Raw genomic sequence first — 27509 nt, 5'->3', positions numbered from 1 at the left:
GCGCAGTCTAGATTTACGCGCGGATTTATAACTTCATCCAGATAGCTTAGCAACATTAAGCTGGTTAGCTCGGCAACAGTTATATTATCGTGTGTGACAGTAAGTACTGCTAGATTAACTAAGAAAAAAAAAAGCGACTACTTCAATAAATGTCGCATGGCATACGGCGGGACATATATAAGTCTATTCTTAGAAATATATAATATCTATTTGTACATGTATTCATGAAATAATTGATTTAACTTGATTTTGATGATAACTATACTGTTTCTAAGGTCTTTGTGGCATACAAAAACATGTTAAAATATCTGTTTCCTTCGTTCATTGAAAATTGCATGGATTTACTCACAACACTACAATAAATTACCTAAACAGTTACACAGCCCAGAGTTGCCAAACTCAAAGGCCAAGTTTAGCTATATGATGTGCATTTTTGTGGTACGAAATTAAATAACAACAGGTCGCTAGTCCATTTCCTAGGATAAAAATATCAAATTTATACAATACATTAAGATTTTTGTTTATAGTTAAGATATTATTACAGTACAAAACCTCAATGTATCACATCACAAGCCACTCATCTCAATGCAAGTCAGGCTTGCGCGGACAACCGTGTCAGTGTCGTGATAGTTCAATCTGCGATAGAGCTAATGCATACAATTTGTTAACGAAATTCAAACTACATTGGAACCTCTAGTTTTGCCATTACAACGTCAGTTACTTGCGTTCAATCATTGAAAATTGCAAAATAGCACAATACACAAAACATCGAAGATTTTCCTTTAAATTTATTTAACCTAATACTCTCAATCTCGACAACGTTTAGAAACGCAACATTCAGAGAAACATTAGCCACAGTTGTTGTTATAGGAATCGTAACCGGGATTGACACGGTATTTGGTGAACAAACATCTGTTCCCGGGAACTATGTGTCCCGGTGGACTTCCTTCAGGATAGCAGGGAGATTGACAAGAAATGTAGTACTAGTAACACTAATTTAGCATGATTTAAATATAGTTACTTCATGTTAGTTAGCCATTTGGGAACTTGAAAGATCCCGATCACAATGTTGACTGTAAAACGTTCAAAAAGTAAGCAAAGATTCGAAGATTTTGAGCTATTAATTTTAATCAGAAAAGCGCCGTACGAATATTTCTCGCTCTTAAATAAACTTCTTCTAGAAGATATATTTACAACAATAAATATGCGGAATATATGTCATCATCTTGCAGAAAGTTAGATATATTCTGCTTTGTCCCGGCAGAAGGGTCCATCTAAAAAGTGTAGGCTTGATGTTGATGAGGATGATATGCCTACCGTCTGACAACTAAGGATGCCGAAGACTGTGTGAAGTGCAGGAGATAAAGACGTAGGAAAGTAGACCCTGAAATCTAATTCTTAACGGTTGGAAAGAAACCCGCGAGAAGCATAAGGGATATTTTCAACCCACTAATGGGTTGTTTAGTATTGGTAATAATCACTATCAAATTGACGTTTTCTTGTTTAGAACAATGTCAATTATATAATATAGATAATTCAATGAAATCGTATAAATCATACAACTGATGTTTGCTTAACAAAAACTATATTTTGAATTGTTGTCTCTGCAAGTTTGCCAACATGTTATTGAACTTTAAAATTATTCACGTCTAAAAATAATTTCCCGTAATTGAAGATATAGAGTTACTATAATGGAAACATTGCAAATAATTCTATTTCGCAGCTGCTAACGAACAGCTGCCGATTTCTATCAAAAGATATTCCAACATGTTGCGTTATTTTAACGTGTTATATGTAACGTGTCGTTACGTTTTCGGCCAAATAAAAGATTACAAGTGAAATAGTGTGTAAAACTGATGTCGTCTCATTAAACGATGACAGTCTGAATGGATTTTAGGAAGCTTCATTTGGCAAGCAAAATACGTCTATTTCTGAAAGTGTTTGCCGTTCAGCTCATGTCGTTTCATTAATATTTATCAGATGCATCGAGATTCATACACGAACACTAAACCTTGTTCAGAGAACGCCAAAGATTCAAATTCAAATTCAAAATTGTTTATTCAATTTAGGATGATATACATCACTTATTGACGTCAAAAAATCACTTAAACTAAATCTACTGCCGGCTTCCAAAGCGCAGGTGAAGAAGAAGCGGCGCAACAAACTTCACCGCAGCCTTTTCTCCAGGGACGTCAATTAACAAATATAGGTGTTATAAATATATAAAAATTAGGAGGACGAATTTACATCATTATAAAAAATGTCAAAATTTGAATGAATAAATAAAATAAAAGAGTTGTATTTCCAATAAAATTATTGAAAAAGCTAAATACATTTAGCTTTTTGGTTTTGCTGTTTACCAAATTTTATTCAGTGCGGAATCGCTTCACATTTATATATTGCAATAACAGTACATTCTTAGAAAAAACAGTAAAAATTACAACACACTCAACCCTGTACAGATATGCGTCTAGATTTAGACCTTCTGAACCCGCTAGATCTTCCTCTACTTCCTAAAATACACTGCTTACTATTTCATTAAGTACTGCTCGTGATAAATCTCGCTGGATCTCATTCAGCTCGACGTGTGGCATTGATGTATCACTTGCTGCAGCTGGCACAAGCTAAATATTTGCAGCTATGATGTACAGTTCATTGCGCTCTTCTATATTTGCAACTTTGAGGTAACCAAACATATAAATGTTTGTTACAGGTCTAGATCTGCTGGTATTTTCACCAGGACACAAATGCAGATTAATTAGATTAAATTACTTGTGTCTAACTACACCTTTATATTAACTTCTTTTTATATATTATTTGTTTGCTTTGTCATTGTTTTTAGATAACTAGGTTATTTAATCAATGTATGGAGTACAAAAGACTCTCATGACGATAATTTATAACATTACTTATCTGATATTATAATGGAATAGAAATTAAACAAAAATAATGCAAAAAAAACAGGAATTTATAAAATAACAACTGAAATATAACTAAAAACGTGAAAATTCACAGTTCCGTGACGCTAGACCGGGGCTCGTTAGAATATTTTTTGCGTAACTTGACACGATGTCTTTTTTAACATAAATAAACAGAAAAAAAGGATGGCAATAAATCTGCCAGGTCAAAGATGGCAAAGACAGAAAAAACTGTGGAGCTACTTATTATATAAAAATAGAAGTTTATTTTTTGTCACGTTTTAAGATTCGTTTTGAATTTAAATAATAGATTTCCAGAGCGTTCTGAATCCATGGAGTAAAACAGAAGGTTAAGAGTATTTGGCATTATTTTTAAATTCAAAATTTCAAATATCAATCTGATGAAATATAAATTGTTATTCCAGTTCTGAAAACATTGACTGAAACAAACTAAGAAAGTAGAATAATTGTTAGACTACTTTTACTGTATTTGAAAAATAGTGCTCTAGAAGCAGCACATACTGGTTCAACTAATGAAAATCTAATGAATATTGTCCGCGTTGATGTTTAAATATAAACTTGATTGATTGAGGGGAGACGTGTGCCGGCGGTTGTTATAAATAGATTAATACTGACGTATAAAATTACTCATAAAATTTTGTCCTGTCTATTTGAAACTTTTAGATGCTTTTTCATATGAACTTTCCGATTTAAAATATATGACAGCGGTAATATCGAATGGTGATGATGAATTATTAATATTTATTTTTCTCATTTTGTCTGCAATTTTCCACCTAATAATTTCCATAACAAGACTAAGTATAAAGAGACTAAGATTTGAGAGTTGTTACAGATACACTCAGGATTGATTGAAAGATGAGATAAAAAACCATACGTAAATAAGGATCTAAAAAAAAAAGTATCAAAGTATAATCCAACAGAAAACGTCACATTTGTGCATGCTGACTCCACGGTCCTGTCCGAGCCACATGTTCGTGAGAAACATCCTAATGCAGCATTTCTTTGTATCGCCGCTGCTGATTTTGTTATTGTAAACTTTGTAGCACGGATGCCGATCGCAATGTCATATTTTATGGCCCGTAGCCAGAGACTGATGTAGTCAAATCGTGCACAGCCTTTGGACCGATGTCCAGCTTTACTTTATTTTGACTTGGTTTGTAATATTATCAAATATCTTCTTCACCTGATTGTTTTGTTGGCGTAAATTATAAAATGGATATATTTTTGATGATTTGTTAGAGGAAATAATTATATGGTATGCATGTTATTTACTTATCATATTATATAACATGTCTATCAACTGATAACAAAGAATGATTTACATATTATGTTGTTTATTTACCTTAGATTAATCGATGATTTACTTGTTGTACCAAACCAAGTCTACATTTCATTAAAAACGACATTCAGAATCAGGTTCATTTTCATCCTAGCCAACTGACACAAAGCAATACCGTATCGCTGGTCATCAATTACTTAGTCAGATCCTTTAATTAGTATCAAGTTCATACTGAAATAGAAATGCAATAAAAATATGCTAACAAATCCAGACAGATGCAGGCATAAACGACAAATTGACTTCGTATCCCGTGCTGCATTTCAGCAACCACATCTGGGCACCTGTGGCGAAAATGTACAAATATCCCTGGACATTATTCCTAGAATAGCATCAGACTGTAAAATGAACGAGGAGACACCATGTGCTTCAAAAACTGACAAAGTTGAAAATAAATTTGCAATTGAAACTAAACCTTATATTGAAGATGGTAAAGATGTATTTGATGTTATTGATATTGACGATATATATAAATATTGAAGCTGGTGGATTTAAAATTTGTTATAATTCAAAAGATATGTAACCTTAAGTTAAACATAATAAGGTTGTATTTCATGGTGCTGTTTGTACGTATGTTGAAGAAGGTATGCATAATTATTCATTTTCGTCAAGACAGTGCTGAAGTTTCGTTGCGCTTTGCTAATGTTCATTTACCCGACTTGGGATAAGCGGAAAAATCTTCTGATCCGTCCACTTAAAGCCCTTTAGGCTTTGATGTATTTCAAAATGTCCAAAGCCATTTGTCGAAACCTAAGTGATCTTGTTTAAGAATTTACGTCTGAATTTAGTGCTGATTTTCTCTTTTCCATTCCATTGTAAATCGTAGGTGTTCATTAGAAAGTATTCAGTTACAATAAACCTAAACTAAGTTTTTCCAAAACAGACTAATTAAAAAAAACTACCTATTTTACAAGTTTAATAGTAGTAAATACAAAACTGGCAAATAAATCACAATATCACTTGTTCATAACCTATAAACCGAGTTATTGACTAATAACCCTCTTTAATCCCTACAATTTGACATCAATCTCCAATTTTCTCTGTGAAGAAATAACAGAATTTATTACCTAAGCGATAAAGGCGGATTTAGTCCAGCAAAAGTATTAATTCAGATTCGATTTAAGTGAAAATGACTGTTATTTATGAGGATAACGTACACGCGCGATATTTTATTCTGATTTTGACAAATTTCATCTGATGGCCTTTCTATAGGGTCACATTTACATTTTAAGGGTCTTCGATTTTGAAAACATTATAGTATAAGAAGAAATACCTGTATATTCTTATTACTAAGATTCTGGAAAATTTTCAAAAGGTTTTGACAAGATTGAATGAATATTTTAGTAGTCTATCAATATAAAATGTGTAGTTATTCTAAGTATTAATTATTAAGAAATCGTCACTACAAACAAAAAAAGAACAAAATTTTTCTTACTACAACTTTTAGTTAAAAAAAAATCTATAATATGTTGTTATGTTTACACAAGTCCCATTTTTTATGATTTCGCCAACCCTACATGCACACAGTGTTGCTTATTTGGTGCGAAATGTATATTACTTGTCGAGTTGTACTTGATGGTATAAAATTATCATTACCGCACACGCGACTCGGACGAAAGAAAATGATACTAGGTAGTTTACTATTTTGAATTTAATGCTGTTTATCAATTTGTTGCATTGAACTCACCCATATATATTTACACTATTGTACATACATGCAGAGATTAGGGATTTACAATTCCAACGATCTTTACTTACAAATCTCTTATTATCATCAGCGTTCCCTCTACCACGAGTAAAATCTCCATTATCTTCTTTAGAATCTCCTATTGCCCACTATTAGGCTTATTCTTCTCTCTGTCTTCGACAAACTTCTTCCTCACCAGTCACAATCCATTTCTAATCAAATTTTTACACCATTGATCAAATGTTACTAATTGAACCACGTAATTATACCTGTCCTATTACAATTTACATACCATTCGCGCTGAATACAGTGATCTTAAAACTTTCGACCTACAATTTTGCTCTCAAAACTTGAAGTCACAAATAACATCCAATTAAGCAGACAATTCTTGCTCCTCGTGAAATAGCGGCCATTTTAAAGATGTTTATAAACAGGGGGACACACAGAATCGACGATAAAATGTCAAAGTTTACTGCAGTATCATTGTCAGATGATTTGCCTACCGCAGTCGTGTTTTCGAGAGACAGGACACCAATTAAACTGTTATAATACTTTTGAAAAGATTCACTGTAACTAGGGTTGACAATAGTTAGTATTTCTTCAGATTTCTACCCGTGTTTATTTCTGTCATCTACCAAAATGTTCCAGGAACTTTAGTCAGATTAGTATACAAACTCATATGACACGAGTAGGATTTTAACCTGTGACTTTACAACCTTAACTACAGATCCACCACCGCTTTGGGAATTAAATAAGTAAGTGATCTCAAGAGCGTTCGAAAAATTCGTCAGACAGCCCTGAATTAACCCGAGCCCAGTGAAAGCCCCCCACACCATAACTATAAACCCGACGAAGTCCAAACTGGAGATGCTTAAAGTGCCGTAAAAATTTTACAGTCCGAACCAAAATAAATAGTTTTCACTGTTCCATTTGTGAGTTATACAATAAAACTTAAACGCTCGGGGAGTATACATCTGAATCTGAAGAAAAAAGAATTATTTAGATAGGAATATTACATGCTACGTCTGTACAAAGAGATATCTAAGAAAAATAATTATGGAGGTCTTTATGGGAATAATAGAAGCTTTTTTTAGAATTCTGGTCTGTCTGTATGATTGTTCGTGCATCACACAAAAACTACTACATGGAATTTGATGCGGTTTACAGTTGTATAATGGAAGGTCATATTAAAATCTGGTATCTAGGTTTCATCGCGATACGTTGCTAAGAACCCGAGATATCTATAGTAATAAGTTATGAGCGAAGGCACGAAATAAACATGGACGGGCAAAAGTTAATACTTAATACACCACAAAAGAAAACAAATGAAAGTGCACGACGTAAATCCAAGCTAACACTTTCAGCAACAGAATACCAAACACGCACTTAGAATTCCCAAGGCTGTGGAAGGACGTCGGGGAATCACGATCCACGTCGCTCCCAGGATGCGACCTGGCAACACCGAGCGGAGTATAAGTTATAAGCCTGCCGACTTCCGCTGCTTCTTTTGATTCCTATCTCTCGGAAATGCACGGTGGTCATTTCAATTTTGCAGGTTTTTATTGGAATCTAATGATTAATTTATTATTCCAGTGTCGTTGTACGCTTCAGTCGTCATCGTGGTGAATTTATATGAATTTAAATAAATAACTATTTATCATGAAGATAATTTATTTGCGAGTTGTTACAAACTTTTCCATATTAGCCCTTGTTGAAATTAATCAGCTTTCATGCAAATATGAAACACGTATTTATTTGACTATTTAAGATTCGTCGATTAACGACGAATCTTAAATAGTCAAATAAATCTTGCAAAAAACAGCGCATCGCTGTTGCTATCTCTATCTAGTCTTTTTTTTAAAGTATATTTGCAATAGATATCAGAAAGTGAATTTGTGTTTGTTTAGGAACACAAACAAGTGAGGCGCGTGTCATCAAGAAACAGATAATCGTGTTTGAAGTGATAGCCCATGGACAAATATTTTATGATTGTTTTTCATATTTATCTTATTTTATCAATGCGAAACGATAGAAACTACGAGCACAGATAGAATATCTTATCCAATCTTGGTATTTGTATGAACTTTTTTACGGTATTAGGTACTTTTTTGCGACACGGCGCTAAAATATTTAAATTATATCGCCCAGTACATACTGGCAGTATACCTACTTACATGAGTTGGTACCTCTTACCCATGGAATTAGCAGGTACTCCGATTGTATGAAGTGCTTACTAAATCCTTGCTCTTACCTAATTAAACATTATGTCAAATGTCATGCATGTACGTACATAGATAATACTATACACGTAGTAACCCCACAATTAAATTAAACGACAATCAAAACTCACATTAAACAAATTATCAACCCTGAAATTGAAGTACCAGGGAAGAAGAAACGGCCAGGACGTCACTTTAATCATTCATAAAAACCACCTTAACCTGAGCTCGTAACTTTAACAGATGTATTAGTAAGACTGGGTCTCCGTTGGCTGGTCATTAAAATAATTGTCTAAGCATCCGGCGGTTAATGAGAACCAAATGAGAGGGTTGCGAGCCAATCGATTTGTCCCCGTGAAGTAATAACCTTTTCCGCTGTTATTTTTATTTTAGATTAGAAATGGCTGAATTTTATAACATGAAATAGGTAACAGTTAAGATTCCTACAGTGAAAGTATTTTGAAATAACTTCAAAATTATATTCGGAATATGGCGCCATAGAAATCGCAATGAATATAAAATAATAAAAAGAAGTCATATCCGATAACAGAAAACAATGCGTTGTCAAATTTGATTTGACCCATTGGTATTCAGCGGTGTTGCCAGATTTAAATAACAAATTCCGTTTCGTACGCATGATTTTCTTAATGTGGATGATGTCCGAATACAAAATCAGGTCTTTTTTTTTTTAATTTTCGACTTAAGGACAGCGTTTCCGCGATTTTATACACTATTCGATCGAATTAGATTTTTATTTTTGTGCAGCATATGAATTAGTATTTGACGGTTGGAATAATAAAAAATCTTTGGCACATGTTTGTCGTTTTAAAGATTTCGTTGAATTTAAATCGCCACATACAGAAACAAATTTAAATATGCGTTATTGGAGTCCCATTTTTTTCGTTGTAATACTGCGAGTGCTACACGAGCATGCGTGTTACTGCCAACAGTAGACGCCAGTAACCTAATAAGAGCCCAGCTTCATTACTCCGTTGCGTAGCGCGTTGCCGCTGCATTGTACGTATGTCGAATCTCCATATAATTTCTATGTTGATCGTCGACGGACATCAAAACAACGAAGGACGATGGAACATTCGCGCAACGCTCCAAAATCACTGATTCGTTGCAGACCTTTAAATAAATTTGTAAAACACAATACACTCACCGAGTATAACATCCCTAGCGTGAGAGACGCACGTTGTCGCAAGCAACACGATGGCGACCAGCGATAATCGTCGCTCGGTGTCGCGCGACATGATGGCGGATCAGCTGCGCGTACGATCCATCAGTTTCTGCAACAATAATGAAACTTCTGTTACTTTAAAATCATGTTAAGGTGACACTTAATAAGAACAAACAGAGATGCCATTTAAAACTTCCTAAAATGCTACTATTCATCAATGTTAAACAGATTAAGCCAATAATATGCTTTATCCTGAATTTTAATTAAAATATTCCTAATCTTATCACACACTTTTCTCTTAATAGATTTCTAGTCATGAATAGCTGATAGACAATCTGCACGGTAGTAGAAGCATCCGGCACATTATGTATATCTATAAGCTCATAACCGTGATGTAAACAGAATATTATACACTCAAACAAATTAAAAAAAGTTTAAACAAAACATTCAGAACCAAATATGGCTCGGAATATAAACTGCCTATATTTCTATAATCGTGAATCGCTATTTTACAAATAGCTTTCATATTCATGAGAAACAATAGTAAAACATGTCAAAATATAGGTGTGAAAGCGCATCTGTGTGTCTGGAAATAGCGGCACTTACCAGGGCCAATAAAATTGGACATAACGCTGTTACTGAGCTGGGGTAGTCCTCCCGGTGTTGCCAGTATACAGAGATTATGCAAATAATAAAATATTCAACTGATAATTGCACTGTGATCACACATATTTGTGAGTCCATCGGACCCGCGATATAAGATTAGACCTTAGTGTGGTCCGTTGAGTGTTGTCCGTTTATATTGTACATTTTACGGTAAAATTACATTTGTAATAAATCACATGTCAATGCCATTCATTTATGAAATATAACCACAATAATTTTTGTACTCGAGATCTTTTAAAGTAATTTGTAATGTGAGGAAGGTACCTAATTTAATTATGAAGCGATTGCTTTAAACTTTTTAAAGCAAAATCAAGTCTAGGCTTGACTTTACTTTTAAAACTTAATTGTTGACTTAATTATCTCTTTTAAACTTTCTCGGTTAACTAAAGCTGTAGGTATTACTTAAGTCGAGGGGAGTTCAGAAAAGAAAATAAGATATTTAGATATAGTTATTATCATCTGGCAACACCAAACGCACGTAAATGTCAGGGATTCTTTTACGAGCGACCAAATTAAGTTTGCACTTCTGGAAATCCGAGACACGCAGTCCGCGCGCACATTAATTTGAAATATGGGTTTGCGGTCAAAATATAAATATAAAAAAAACTTTTGCAAGATCTTTTTCAGTATAAACGACTCATTTTGCACTAGGAAAGACTGAAGTAGGAAAGCGGATCAAGATTCGACCGCCGAGGCGTCACAGCGCCAGAGCGCAGGGGCTCCGACGATCAATGGCTGAGGAAGAAAGCGGGAAAATGAGATAAAATGCAAAGTTTAATAATTATGGACATACATTTACGAAATAGGCATCGCCACATCTTGACATTCCCAAGAGAGCGAAGTGAATGAGTAAAATTTATTTCCATGGTTTTAACTTGGATTATAGTAAACTTTTCAACTCAATTGAAACATTTAGTTATCTAAAACTCAAGTTTTAAAATCCATTTAAACAAATAGGGGAATGAAACAAAAAATACCACATAGTGGTAGGCATTGAAAGTAACAAATATTCGCAATAATGGAGATAGTGATAAACTTCACTTGTGAACAGAGAACGAAACAGTAGCCCAGACAGTGCGTCGACACTCATAAACTAAGCTATTTGAACTGGTGTACTATTCTAGGAAAATAATGAACTAATGAACATCTGCAAGAACGGGCAATCACCTACTTGATAATATAGCCAATTTTATAATAAAATAGGAAGTAAGAAAGTTTCTATAATATAAAACATTTGCATGTCCCGCAACGTTTTTACGTCACTCTGATGAAAAAGCTTTACCCTATTAAGAAAGTTCCGAAAATTCAGAATTCGGTTATTCAGAAATGTCTTTTTGGGTTGGCCCGTTCGGCGGTTCTTATGAAAATCAAGATCGAATTTTCTTCTGTTGAGGTTGAGAAGGTGAGAGGAAATAGATTGATCCCAAAGATTGGAAAGTATTCTCACAAAGACGAAGCCTATAAAAGTTAGTTTTTTTTTTTTGACTATGTGTCATAGAGTGTTTTGCCCACAGATTTATACTCGAAATCTGAAGTTTTTGCCAAACGGTACACACACACAGTACCCTGTAACTACACTGGCTCTCTCACCCATCGAACCTGAACACAACAATGCAAGCACTGCTGTTTCACGGCTGAAATTGATGGGATATACTCATGCAGACGACCTCTTCAGGGTGTCACAAACGCGTTGCTCACGTTGTGTCCTAGGGTCTTGTCACAGTACCCTGTAATCATATCACCTCTCTCACTCTTCGAACCCGAACATAACAAGGCTAGCACTGCTGTTTGGTAGCAGATATAGATGAGAGTGAGGTACCCACGCACGCAAGCGACTTTTATACCAAAGTTTATCTCTAGTATCAATGTATTAAAAATGTAACAACATTAATCCCATCTAGTTTCCGATTACCAGTTCCAGTCAATAACCAGACACATTCATACTCACCCTCACTGAATCACAGTTATTTTATATGTTTATGTAATGTCATCCGGTCGTTGACCTCTGTATTATTTTTACGAAGTACGTTTTTCTGTAACATACGACATTGCGATGTACTATCGAATTTATGTGAGTGAACGAATGATAAAATTAGGTTTTTAAAGTGACTGAGATACGAAAGAAATTTTCGATTTTCTGTTTTGTTTTTTGATGCAAATCATAGTCGTCATTAACAGACATTTTGATGTTAACTTCTGGATAATTGACCCATCTCCTATTGGTATAACGTGATAATATGATGATCTGATAAACGAGATGGCCCTAGGAATTCTGTAGTTTTTATTTTAAAAAGCTATTTGAATTAATTTCATTAATTCGATTCGTCTGGAATGTTAGTCATAGTAAATGTAAGTGAAAATAATGTTGCAATTTAATGTCTATGGTACTGTCTACCGTCGACCGCATATCAAGTTACCCAGCGTGAATCTTTATGCCACGGTAATAGGAGCGAATTCATCATGAATTCTTTAATGTTAATTGTCTGTTTGAATAAAAAATAAAAAGGTAAAATTTTAAAATCTTATTTCGGAAATCTACACAGGAACCACAAGAGGAATTAATCGGTCCTTGTTAACACATCTGTTTCAAGTAAATATAGTCGTATTCACGCACTGCTTGTCTGTTTTTCATTTTTCTATTTACGGTTATCGTCACCTATTTTTAACAGATAATAAACACCCTATTTATCACAAATAAATCACGCCCAAAGAGTTGGTATTTTGGGGTTCGATAAAAAGTGAGCTCACCCTTGACTGATGGGGTATTAAATATATTGAGCCCTTCAGTTGATACCTGTAGGGCTGTGAAAAAATATAAAACAAAGTCCTCTGCGTCGCGTCTGTCTGTCACGGATTGTCATAACTATATATATATATATATATATATATATATATATATATATATATATATATATATATATATAGTCGCTAGTGTAGTGTATAGTGTATATAATATTTTGTTCAAGAGTTTTTGTTTTTAGTTCAAGATATTTTGTATATAAGAATATACAAAATATCTTGAAAATTTTTCCGTATGCTTTTTTACCTTTGACTCGAGTGGGAAATATCATACAGACTTATACCAATATCGAGTCCAGCTGATTTTTGTGGTTGTTTGAGTTTATAATACACACATACACTTTGAGTTAATAGTGTGTGTGTACTAGTATACAAACTTTCTTCATAATAACCAATTAATTAGTCCTAAAATCCTAACTATTAAGCTGCGGTGACCACTCCCCATCAGGTGGGCCAGTGGAAGTAAAAACATGTATTAGGTATAAATTCTAAAGAAAGATTGTTCCTTTGTCATCTTTACTTCTTGAAACTTTGCATTATTTAAGAGTAGAATAAGGCTGGATAAATTACTGTTCCCGTGGGAAATTGACGTAGACGAAGCCGGTAGAATAAGCTAGTGATATAATTCTTCATAGTCGTATTCCTCATGGCTTAGGGTCGTGGTTATTACGTAGAATGAAACACACACAACATCTTTCTTGGCATTATGGAGTGATTTGCCATTGCCTTCTCCATTTCACACACAAGTTTCACACACAGGTTTCCTCACGATGTTTTCCTCATGATACATGAGTCACATTGGTATACAAACTCATGTGGCACGAGTAGGATTCGAACTTCGGACCTTTCGATCCACAGGCGGGCGTCTTAACCATTACACCACCACCGCTTCTGTGATATAATACAATCACAGTAGACACAACCCTAGTTCCCCAGCATGGCACGTGTTCACAAAAGGACTGAAATATAACAGTAAACAGAGTATGGTGTAAAAACTAGCTCCCTTCATATTTATGATGTTGGTAGTGAGATCGAATATTTGTGCTCTGGGGATATGCTCTCGCGGGTATTTTTTCAGTTGCAGGCTCCATATTCAACATATAATAATATAACTACTTTATTTTATTTTATTTTATTTATTAGGAAGACCAACAGCCATACATACAAAATAGGTATTAAATTTAAGAAACATTCGGCCATTTAAAGGTCCTCACATAATAAAAACAAAGTAAGAATAAAATATTATCATTACTTCTAAGAAAAACAAAATATGAACAAAAAACACAATATACTGATTGTTATGCTGTTATATAAATCTACGTTCCCTCTGTTTATTATTGTTGCTGTTGATCAAGAACGACATCGACCGGAAAGGAAAAGTTAGAAGACGTCTCAGTCTAGGGATACTACAATTAACAAATCAACCTCAGACGATACCCAGTTATACATATTGCCAGTTCTCAAAAGAAAAGAATTGTTTTATTATTTTTATTTTCAATAAAGCTAAAAAATTGTTTCGACAAGATAATCTGGGGGCCCGATTCTCAGACAATCAAAGTTTTCTCCTATTATTTCAATCACAATTGAAAATGTAGTAATGTGAACGCACCGATCAAACTTCTTTGAAGACGAATTAGCCGAAACCTTCTTAAAAATTGGAGTAAATTTATGAAATATCCCTGGACAAACCAGAAATTTACCTACTACAGTTTTGTCACAGGAGTAGGCAATCGGTACCTACCTACAGAGAAGTCTGTGGTACAGAGGCTATGAATATTTTGTACCTCGTATAATGTCCACTGGCCAAAAACGGGAAGCCTCATACTATTGGATTGTTTATGACGTGTGCCGTAGTGTCTAGTTAGAACAACACGTATTTCCGTCCGTCTTTTCTGGCTCATTCACGTTAATAGAAAACAGTTATTTTGAACAAAAGTTATTTTGAATTATTCTAAGCAGTGAAATAGGGTATCAACTAGCTAATAATATAATCTTATTGGCATTTAGATAAATTTACAAGATTGATTATAATATTTCATTGAAAAGTCAGTGTTTCTGTCATTCTGTCGGCAGAAATTAATGGCCCATTTTGATGAAATTTGGAATATGAATAACGGGTAACAGCTTGTAATAAATAGGTAGACATAAAAGTAACAAAATCTAATAAATTGCTATGTTGACTGTCAAATCTAATCTCATTGTGTTTATTACATACTGGCTTGTACGTGTTCATGTCAAAATTTATCTATAATAGTATTGGGATATGTTGAGACTCAAAGTTCTGTAAAACAAATATTACACAACGCCGCCAGATGGCGCCCGTTTTTATATGAATATTTGTAAACACCACGCTTTATGAGATTATACAGGTTGTTACCCTTATACGATTAAAAAATATGTTTTTATAGGATTTTGTATAATAATAATTATCGCGAACAATATATTTTATTTATTTATTGAATAGCAGACAGCTCATTGCAGCTAATGCGTCGATATCAGGCAACGTTGAAAATTCTATATTATTTAAGATAAGATAAAAATATTTATTTAACTGCAATACATCCACATTTAGAAAATTGCATAAATGGAAATTAAAGTCATTATTTGCTATTTCATCGACTGTTTATTAAAATATACTTTATGTTAAAGTTTAAAATATATTTATGGATTACATTTTAATAAAAATGTATTATAACATGTCCCGTTATATTTGGCTCCATTAAAAAGTCGTAATTCACAGCCTGGCCCAAATGCCAAATCGCGTCAAAGGCGTAATTTAATATCACATAACTGGAGCAATCACATCGCCCATTAACAGGGGTTCATTTAGCAAGCAATTAGCAATAGTGATGGGTTGTTTGAAATATGTCGGGTAATATCGACGTTTTGCGACCTTGATTGTTTTGGTGTGGGATATATGACGCATCTGGAAAATAAACAAGTGCTTCCGAATGGATTAGAGAAAATATGTCTTACGTCTGTAATATCTACTTTTATTTTTGAACGCTAAAATTAACATAGAAACTTTTAAATTAATTATTTAATTTATACTTTTATTTAACTTTTCTATCCTCAGATGTAATATTCCATCTCTCTATTCTCAGATGTAATAAGACAAAAGCAAAGTTAAGGTGTGTTTTTTATTGCTTATCAGCTACCGTAATTATTCTGTATTCTGAGTAGCTACCCAATATTATTAATCACAATGCATAAAACTCCAGATGAATTTTCAAACAAATTCTGCTGAATTCCGATGATTATTTTCGCTTTAACACTAAAACCAAACAAAGTTCGGTTCGCGTCAACAATGAAACTATTTTCACCTTTCTCGCACATCGCGAATTAAATCGTTTCATTGTTCAACTCCAAACATCCTGTAGGAGGAAGCGCGCACGTGCGCGGTAAACTTCCTGCCCAGCGCGTGTTGTACTCCGGAGAACCAACTCTGGGAGTCTTGGTCTTACCTGACGAAGTAGTTCCAAAGTTGGCAAAGTCCTGATTTTATCATTATCTACCTATATTCTATTAGTTTAAGCTTTTTTGGTTGTTGCGGAAAGTTGTCTAATTTGAAAAAATATATATTGTAAAACTATTGTGATAAAAACTAAAATAGGATTATGTAAACAAAAAGTAAAATATATTTTTTACACATTTGACACTGAATTGGTTATAATTTAAAGAAATACTTTTAGTAATAATTTATTATTATATTAAGTATTTCATCGTATTAGAATAATAAATTATAGGATTAACACCGATCTGTTTAAAATTAAGAATATATTTTTCAAAATACTTATTATTTCTCATAGTAATTAAAACAGACTCAGTAGTCACGAGGCAGTTCAAAATCAATTTGAACATCATGTTGCAGCTCACAGCCCTTCAGCTATTTATAGCCATCCATTACCGCAGGTAAAGCACGCTTCCACATAATAATCTACAAAGTAACCCATCCACATTTCAATGTTAGATAAGACCAAATAATAAGAAGTAATGTTGTAAACTTTTCTAAATGGTTGTCCATTTAGAAAAGTTTACAACACTACAAAATTTACGATTATTATAATCAAATATTAATTTAAAAAAATAATTGATTCACTTAACCTATAGGACTACCAGAAGTGGAGCTGCGGGAAATAACTAGCCGTTGCTCCACTTGTGGTCCGGTCACTCATATTTGAGCTTGGTTATTAACTATACCAATTTTAAATTTCATCAAATCGACCCATCGGTTTAAACGTGAAAGTATAAATACACGAAGCAAGACCGACAGACTTTTGTTGACGACTAACTTAACCTTTTGAATGGTAAACTAAAACACCATCCACGGAAGATTCAACAGGTCATAACTCCTAACAAACAATTTTGCAGAACGCACGGACAGACAGAAAGCAGCAGCGGGTAGAGCCTCGTTTGAACGGAGTTTAGAGTTTAACTATTAGTTTAGTAAAATTGAACTTACTGAATTACGTATTCAATTGAATATATAACCTAAGTTAATAGTAACGTATAATTATCTTCATCTTTATTATTAAGTCAGGAACAATACTTAAAAGAAAAATCTTTCATGAATGTATGGGTGACTCAATAATAGAATAGAGTCTTATTAAGCAAAATTAATACATTGAAATGTCAAATGGAATATTCGGAAAGTAAATGCCTATATCCAGCTGTAGACAGAAAATTACGCTCCAGAAATTAACGCTGTAGTAATTATAAAAAGCAAGGTACATTCTTCAATTTGAGACCACCATTATTTTGCCACTTTACACTTGTTTTTCAAGAAAATAATAGTCAATTTCAGTGTAGAGATGTAAACTGGGCATAAAGTATACAATCTCAGAATAGCCGCCAATATTTGACCTATCGCGTACGAATATTACCAGGATTTTTGGTACTTGCGCAAGTAAATCCAAACATCTACTAGGTGAGTCACGCATGAGTGAGTGACTGGATCAAGTCATCTACAAATACGAATTTCCAGATCTACTAAACTGGGCCATGTTTTAAAATGAATATATTCAATTACTATTTAAAATTTTTGCCCGTTCGTTGAGAACGAAAGAAATATATTTCTAAATACGATACTCTTGTTATCTATTCTAATATGTTAAGATAGCATTTTAAAGATTGAAATATTTTATGCCCCCATCTAATTTTTATATACGCCGTAAGCTAAGCATGCTACTAAAACATAAAGCAAGTTTAACAGTAAACTTTAAAATATATAATCCTTGACTAATCGTAAAAGGTTAAAACGTTTTTATTTATAACTACGAATACAAGCCTGTATGAACTGAACAGGACTAAATATAGCAGTAAACAATAAGGGGTTGTGCTGTACTTGAAGTTTGAAGAACACCCACTGCTGAGGGGCAAAGGTATTTTTGATTTATTTACATCGTGGCCCACTTTGTCCACCACCAAATTTTAATAAAATAAAAATATATATTTAAGGGAATTAAATCAGTAGTATTCCTAAAATTTACTATTAAATGCCTCTCTACTGTTACCTGATAAAAATCTAGTAAGTAGTTTCCACTTAATGTTACTAGAAAGCAACATGGACTGAGTATAATTTGCATATAACTTTATATATATAAATCAATAGCATAATTTGTAACAAGCAATCAATATTTATAACGTAATGATTGTCGCATAACAGTTAATGATAGGACAGCCCATATATGGATAACTTCCGTGCTCGTTTGCAATAGCTATGACATGTAACGATAGAAATGTGGAATTCACGAACGCATTCTGAATTCAAATTTAAAATTGCCGAGTCAATCATCATTTTTATGCCCCCTTACCTTGACCCATCATCTGGGGTCGGCGCAAAATGTCTGTTCCCTCCACAATTCTCTATCTTTTGCCATATTTGGATCCACCCCCAGCAACCTCACATCCTCCCTGATACATCCATCTCTCTCAATTACCGAGTCAATATTTCAATATATATAATCAAAATTGCCGAGTCAATATTTTAACACAAATTTGATTTTTCCCAATCTGTAAACATGGAACAGATTTAATCAAATTCATTCTCTCTGCTTTGTCATATATATAGAGCAACTGCAATAAAATAAAGTTTCTGATTTCAGTTAATTGAACTATTATTTATTGTATTAAGAATTTACTAAGTTATTAATTTGGTGCAAAAAGAAACAGTATATCCTACATATTCAAACCTCTCAATATTTTTAAAGATTATATAATGGTAAGTATACTTAAAATGAAATGTTTCGATTATATCCTAACCAAGCATGACCAATACACAGAATACTACTTTCATAAGCAGGGCAGCAAAAAACACAATAAATCTTAATCGCGACTATTATCAAACGTTTATTCCCACATTACCTACGTAAAATCTGCTACTTCGTGTTAAATTATCGGTCTATTGAGGGCAATAAAATGTATTTCCTATTCATAAAAATTGGGCAGTTGTGTAGATGCTATTATTACTGCAGTCCCCTCAAACAACGTCCATTGTGCGTCTTATATTCGGATATTGTTGATAAGTAGCCGGTGATTCGATAGTGATGTTTTTTTATCGATGTTTGGAGTTATTATTAAATTCGAAAATATGTATGTTATGGCCAAGTGCATGTCGGTCGGGCCACTCAGGTAGTTTACTATTACAAATATTCATTTTTTGTATTACAATACAATACATACCAGAGTACGCAAATATTACCAAATCAATGTACTGAATTAAATGACATCGCATTGTATACGAACTCAAAGATTGACGATATTAAAACACTGAAATGCAATGCAATTAAAATAATATCACAAATATTTTTGAATCTTATCTTTGTGATATGATTATCGACTATCTACAACTAACAACAACCAATCCCTAACAATCGAGGACTCTCAGAAATCGTTATCCAATTGATGAGGTCTCGTCGTAACGGCTGCCACCGCCAGCTTCGTGATCCGAATACTGTGTCAACTAGTCACTAGACTACACTGGTACTACGAAATGTACTTAAGTACAATATGTACGATATATTCGTAAAATCTATACCGACAATACCGCAGAATTAGTGTATTGCAAGTAGTATTTTATGAGATATGTTTACCACGTGTACGCTCGTGCTTACTCACTAGGATTTTATACATCGTCAATATTCTGGCCAGAAACTAAATTATTCCAATATCTTTAAAATGAACTGATTTCTAGGTACAACAATTTTAGAGTGAAGAATGAAAACTGAAAACATGAAGTTAAAAGTTATACATACAAAATTGAGGAAGCTTATAAACTAACACTCTTCCGTAAAGTAACACACGTCGCAAATCTGTCGACAGTCAATATTTCTTTTGATGCAAACTAAATTACACCTTATGTCGACGCAATTACAGTCTAAATGTGTTTATTCAGGTCGTCACCGTGTCCACAAATGCATAAATAAAGATTAACTTTACTACAGATTCGAAAATTTTATCTGAACACGTCTTAATAATTGTCTTATCACTACTTTTCTATACATCTTGTTCTGTATGAAATATTAAATTTAAAATGGCTAAAGATTTAAAAGTAGATAATTTGAGATGATTAAATAAACTTTTTATTATATAAATAAATGCAAAATTACTTAGAACCTAGCTGGCGATGTCAAAAAATAAAAAATATTTAAAACAGTAAATCTTGTAATAATGTTATCTCCTTCGTTTGTACTTATTATTTCAGTAAAAAATATATGATATAATCTTTTATTTTCTAAAATAAAGCAACTCACAGCAAAAAGTATTAAGAATTATATTCAAAGAATACTAGAAGATGAAAAGGAAACAGCTAATAAACTTCATTCTAAAAGAACAAGAAGCGCATTTAAATCAGTTTAAGATGTAATTGTGCTAGAACTGATATCAAAGAGTTGTTGATGTATATGGATGGTGGCTGAAGCCCGCAAGGTCAGGATATCCGTCTAAATATACTCGGCTAGATGGTTTGCATCGCTCACAGCTATTGGTAAGACATTACTTTATCTTGATGCTCTTAGAATTTCGAATTTAATCAGACACTCAGTCCTATAATTTGAATACATAATTATAATATTAAAGAGACTTAGCTTCGTCTCTTTTTTTTTCAAAAAATTTCTATTGACCCAGTTTTCTGGAGATGTTGTCATAAAGTAAAACGTACCAAAAAAACACACGGTTTAAAAAAGTTAAGCATTAAATATACGAGAGAATGTAACACCAAAATGGTACACGATTGCATTTTCATTAAAAATTGTTTAATATCTAAATATATTTGAATGTACCTTTAAATCCGGTCTGTTCAATTATCAGCTTTAACTGGCATATTTTGTATCCCGTGATTTTATCACGAGTATATATTTCCAATGATGACCTATATATAGCTTACGCTAAAGAATAAACTGACTCAACTTTGAGACACTTGTACACTCTGTGTATTCTAATAGTAATTGTAGTTCATAGCAAATGTCTAGGTCGGTTAGCTCCACTGTTTAGATCAGTCGTGGCAGATGTAATTCCAATTTATATTTCCACGTCAGTTGGATGCACCGGTCTAATTTGAGTCTGAGTTTATAACATTCATTTAATTTGGAACATCTAGTACGCGTTCTGTTTGTATTCGTTTTAGAGGTCAATGTGTAAATGAAACATTCTCGGACAGCAAACTGTGTAGAGGATACTTTATTTGCACATTTATATATCTTTCAATACTCTAGTAGTATTCTGTAGCTATTCTAGTAACTGTACTATTATGCTTTAATACAACTGAGTCTGTTTAAATATCTTAAAATAACTTAAATCAAAAAATAAAAGTTCATCTTTTATTTTTTGATTTAAGTTATTTTAAGAAATTAAATAAAAGTCAATTTTGAAGTTTTCAGTTATTTGTTTGTTTGAACAGTTGATTCTGCCGAATCTAAAAAAACTATTATAGCGGGAAAAAACACATATTTCATAAAATAATGCAAAACTTCCTTGACGTAAAATAAAATCCGGAAGAACGAGTATATTGGCACGCAGATCAAACGGAGTGAAGTCTTCTTAAACCCTGAAATTCTCAGATGACATCTCGTCAGGTAGCCTTCGTTGATAAACATATAAGTAGTACGTTCATATTTATTTATTTTAAAAATCTCGCATTTTAGATTCTTTGCAGAAGCAATTGAAAAAAAGAACTAAAAATTTTTATTTATTTAAAACTTTAATGCATAAAACGACAAAACAATATACTTAACGCCTCGTGGAATTATCTAAGAGTCAATCATAAGATCAAATAGAGACAGTATTGTCTTTAGTATAAAGTACATCTAATATAAAAATAGAAAAATTACACAATTTTACATGTTCTTAGTCGTTGCACTCTTTACAGAGTGATCGTGATTATGTATCGGTCTTTTTGGGCTTTTACGTTTTATTATGATATTTACGACAATTTTACTTGTATATCGTTGTAATGTTTTTTAGCCATACCTTATGAATATTTCGAAATAAACATAATTTTTTAAATGTCTTCATCTAGTTCGGTCCTATCATATAGCTAGTAAAATCATCAATATTTACTTCAGAAACTTCCTCATTTTCCTCGATGCGTGAGCTACCAACGGATTCCGTTGAAAGCATAAAATTAATATAATACGCAATATATTTAAACACGGTTTCTCAGGAACCGGCCGCTCGCCCGTTTATATATAGTACGAGGCGAGGAAACAAATAACGCAAACCGTAATGTTTACACCCCGATTTAGGTATTACTCAGTCAATTTGGTTATTGAGATGTTTGGCTCTTGCTTGTAAAATTGCAGTGTTAACTATATGGCCCGAAACGTGGGTGTAAGTGACGATTGCAAAATCGGGTGACGATGTGAATTAATAGAACTATTTGTGAAAATTCGATTTACTGAATACTAAATTGTAACCGCGAAAGTTTATGTCGAGTTTATTACGAATTGATGTGAACAGTAATACATGGTTATTAAAGTGAATGTATACTGTCTTAGCTGTCTATAGAACCGTAGAGCGGAAGTAATTAATTCCTTATTTATGTAAAGAAATAAGAGGGTATGCTCGTTCAGTGAATTACTGAATTTAATGATATTATGACGATGTATTAAAAATAAAAATATGTAGGTACCTAATAAAATAATAAACGTCAGTCAAGTACCTACTTTTATTTATTTAATACTATATAAAATCAGTAATTTTCAGGCCACGTTAGAAAATACTATAGACATATACTAATCTCCACTTGATAGGACAATAATATTTCTATTAGGCCAAGTTAAAAAAAAATTAAAATACCTAATCGATTAATATACCTATTAAAATGGCTTGTTTATTCCATATACTAGCATCTCGTCCCTGCTTCGCTTTGGTAAAACCATATAAAGTAGCCAATTACTCTTAAACGTTTCGACTATCTTTATATAAAATTTCGTCAAAATCGATTTTTGGGCTTATTCGTAACAAGCAAAAATACAAATATTCTCTCCCTAGTTTTAATGTTGTATAATTTAATGTATGGAGTATGGATTACAAGACAAATCATATAAAAAATCCAATTAAAGCAACATTATAAAGGAAACTTTATTGTACCGATGTAGGCGCCACATAAAAATCGGCATAACAGACCGTTTCCACTTCCTACCTATAAAGATGATGGATGCACCGCGCCCGCCCAAAATAAACACGAGACCAGCTACATCAGAAGCGGTTCGTGTAACCATAGACGCGGGTTAACGGATTTTTCACGCTGAACGGTTCCTAGTCAGATTCGCCCCCATTTGTTTCAGACACTTGGATTATACTCGTGTAGTAAGTACGGTTACAATTGCTAGACTAGGTTTAAATCACACTCGTATCAGACTAACATTATAAATGCGAAAGTGTATGTTTGTTACCATTTCACGCAAAATCTACTGGACCGATTGTTTTGAAATTTGGTACACGAATATAGAATATAACCTGAAATAACACATAGGGTATTTTTATCCTGAAATTCCCGCGGGAGCGAAGCCCCAGGGCGCAGCTAGTATGTCATAAATTAAACCGAGTGAAAAATAAACTAATTGACTTATGGAGAGTCGCCCCATTAACAAAGCCTAACTTTCCAGTAGACCACTGCCGTCAACATTGAAGCTGGGTTATTGAAAACGGAGCATAGGACATCCGGCAGCTAAATGGATCGATGATGTAAAGGAAATTGCTGACAACAACTGGATGGGGAGGGCCCAGGACAGAGATGGTTGGCGGAGACGGAAGGAGGCTTATGCCAATAGGTCACGGAGGGCTACAGATGATAATAATAATTAAGGACATGCAACCAATGCAACGTTCATCGTAAATAAATTCGGTAATCGGTATCTATATCTATGTAAATTTAATTCTTTTTAATTTCTTATTTAAAATATCAATCGTAAACTACATGACGACCTCGGTGGTACTTGCCTCTGAACCGAAAGGTTGATGGAATGTCATGATGGAAAATGATCTTTTTCTGATCGGCCCGGGTCTTAGATGTTTATCTCTATATGTATTTGATATAAAATATATTATCGTTGAGTTAGTATCCCATAACACAAGTCTCGAACTTACTTTGGGACTAGCTCAATCTGTGTGATTTGTCCTAATATATTTATTTATTTACCTTTGTAATCTAATGAAAAATTACGCCACATGTAAGAGATACTACTAAAGCAATTTAACGCGGCATATTTTTCATGTGGTTCCAATAATACTGATCAAAGAAAATGTTAACTACATCTTTGATCTAACACACAAAGTAAGCACAAAACTGGATGGAGTTTCGTCGTTTTATGACGTTTCCATGGCCACTTTCCGGCTACATCATCATATCAACTTCCTTTTTTACTAAGAGTGGATTGCACCAGTCAACTTTGACGTTAGCTTTAATGCGCATGAAAACGCAAAGTACGCCATTTTGTCTAAACGTCAGCGACCTCAAAGTTGACTGATGCGACTCGTCCTAAGAAAACAAACAGGCATGCGGCGTGTGGTTCCCGTCCCAGGTTAAGACCACTCCATATATCATAGCTCGTCGGAGTCCATGGTGGAAAAAACAATTCACTTTTTATACGACCGTATATGGCATCACAGCCAAGAATACAAATGGGAGCACGTCAAAAGTTATTAATTTGCTTTTGACAGTTGCGACTAGTTAATCGAAAAAATTACAGAAAATTTGTTTGGAAATCTCATGAATTTAGCTGTTTTACTGGGTACTAACCCAGTGATATGATACGATACGATACGATAAGATATTATATTTGCTTATAAAAATAATCGGACCAATGGTCTACAACTAATAATACCTAAGTATATGAATGATCTCTGAAGTGAAAACTGAAGCTTTTAAACAAACTATTCAGCTTTATTATATTGGTAAAGATCTCAGTTAACACTAAATCATAGTTGAAATGAATCTGGAATCTCCCAGATCCACAGGTCATTAACTTTAGTAGATAAATATGAATCAAACTGCAAACGGATCGGCTTCATCATAACAACCCACGATTAAGGCCGGCATGGCGTGCATGGTATAAAATTGTTTAGATTTTCAGGATTTTTTATTAATTTTTACTCTACTTAGAAAAGGTGACGTATGTTTTATCCTGACATTTTATTTTCATATTCTTAACTTTAATCTAATTTGTATTTTACATTGGTTTACATTGTACTTAGATTATAATGACTGAGGTGACTAAGTTACTGAATTGACTTACTGTACATTGTAAAAAGCAATAAATTATTTGAATTGAATAAAACCACTCCATATACGTGGATGTCGTACGAGGCGACTAAAGGACCGTTTTATACCGTAATTTAAGTTAAACTATCCCCTATACATCTGTTACAACTACATCAAATTCCATTAATAAGTTTTTGCTTGATGACCGAACAAACGTGGAGAGTCAAAAATCTTAAAAAAATGTTTTGCTTTCTATTAGTCCCAAAAAGACGACACAAAAAAATATTTTTCTTTAATCTCTCCTACGTACAGACATACCTACTCCACTTACAGTTTTATTATATGTCTTCTTCATAGTCGTATTCCTCATGGCTGAGGGTCGTGGTCATTACGTGGAATGAAACACACACAACAACTTTCTTGGCATTATTAATGGAGTGGTTTGCCATTGCCTTCTCCATTTCACACACAAGTTAATAATGATCAACCAGTGTGCAGGTTTTCTCACGAAGTTTTCCTTCACCGGAAGCAAGTGGTTGTCGATGAAAACTACTATATATGAGTCAGATTTGTATACAAACTCATGTGGCACGAGTAGGATTCGAATCTGGAACCTTTTGATCCACAGGCGGGCGTCTTAACCATTACACCACCACCGCTTCTGCTTTCCGCTTCTTTTTATTATATGTACTTATAGATATATATTTCACGAAGGAAGGAAAAGCAAATCATAATAAAGCAGTGAATCGAAGTATAAAGTAAACCTCACAACCAGGTCATATTCGTCATCGCATGCTGTTCTCTGTTCGGGAAAGTGGAGCTAAACTGTTTACAACAGTAGCGTTCTCCAGGACGCTGCGGTGAAGGATGCGCACAAAACAAATTTATGGGAAAACTACATACTTAAAAGTCTCGCCGATTTGATAAGAGTAAAACCTAGGTGTGTCCAATTGAAACAGGTTGCACCTAAGTGTAACGGCTAGAAACTTTAAAAGTTCTTATTTTATCCGTATTATAAAACACAGTCCTCTGCCGCGTCTATCTGTCTGCTCGCAATAAACTCAAAAGCTATTGCACGGATTTCCATGGGGTTTTCACGGATACACAGTGTTATTCCTGAGAAAATTTAAGGTGTATAATTTATTATGTTTTTACTCGAGCGAAGCCGGGACGGGCCACTAGTTTAAATTTTTTTATCTCAAGTCTCTCCTCTTAGAGTGTTTTCAGTTTCATTCTGGATTGTGATGCCTCGAAACCTGAAGTCAGGGAAAACAATATTCTTAGCCGCCTGCCTAACGTCAAACTCCTTAAAATAGGAGGCACCAGTTGAACACAAAACAGGTCAGTAAAACAAATTACAAAATTCGATATGCTCAATTTTTGTATCAAGCGTTGCACCACTCAACTCTGACGTTAACTCTAATCTGAGCAAAGAACGCCACTTTATCTAAACAAGCATCGCACAGGCTAAAGTTAACGTCTAAATTGACTGGTGCAAACCACTCTTAGTTATTAACTAAACCCACAACACAACCAATCGTTGTGCAGTGGGTTGCCTCCTTAGCTGAATTGGTTAATAGCCTGTCTGACCTGATTGCACATTATTCTGACATGTTTATTATAATACGAGGATTAATAAGTTACTTTCCAGAATAACTAGGATACTTGAGCTAATGATCAACCTAGGAAATACTTCGAAAAATAATTTTCTTATCAAACATTCAACAATAGCGACGCCCTCACTGAGTCATATAACATTTTTCTTTAGAAATATTCAACAGTAAAATCAACAATTAGGTGAATTAGTGATGAAAAAGTGAGCTTGTTACCGCATCACGTTTTATCTACTAAACCATTATTGACGAAATTTCGCATACATGTAATTAGAAATACGGGGAAAGGTTCCAAGTTAAGATAAGCTAAAGGTGGAATCCTGAAAAGAATATACTGAGATAAAAACCCTCGCAAAATCTATTTATT

The 27509-nt window shown here is 33.7% G+C and overlaps 1 protein-coding gene across 2 annotated transcripts in view; it reads right to left on the bottom strand.

Moving 5' to 3' along the window:
* The window catches only part of LOC128678438 (fibroblast growth factor receptor homolog 1-like), a 71794-nt gene that overhangs the window by 28845 nt on the left and 15440 nt on the right, over nucleotides 1–27509 (bottom strand). For both annotated transcript variants that reach the window (XM_053759994.2, XM_053759992.2), the window contains exon 2: nucleotides 9347–9473. In XM_053759994.2, the coding sequence (XP_053615969.1) occupies nucleotides 9347–9437 (91 nt within the window). In that variant the 5' untranslated portion in view covers nucleotides 9438–9473. The remainder of the gene's footprint in view (nucleotides 1–9346; nucleotides 9474–27509) is intronic.

The sequence above is a fragment of the Plodia interpunctella genome, chromosome 19 (genome assembly GCF_027563975.2).
Source record: "Plodia interpunctella isolate USDA-ARS_2022_Savannah chromosome 19, ilPloInte3.2, whole genome shotgun sequence".
Classification (NCBI taxonomy): Eukaryota; Metazoa; Arthropoda; class Insecta; order Lepidoptera; family Pyralidae; genus Plodia; species Plodia interpunctella.
This window is presented reverse-complemented; position numbering and strand designations above follow the sequence as displayed.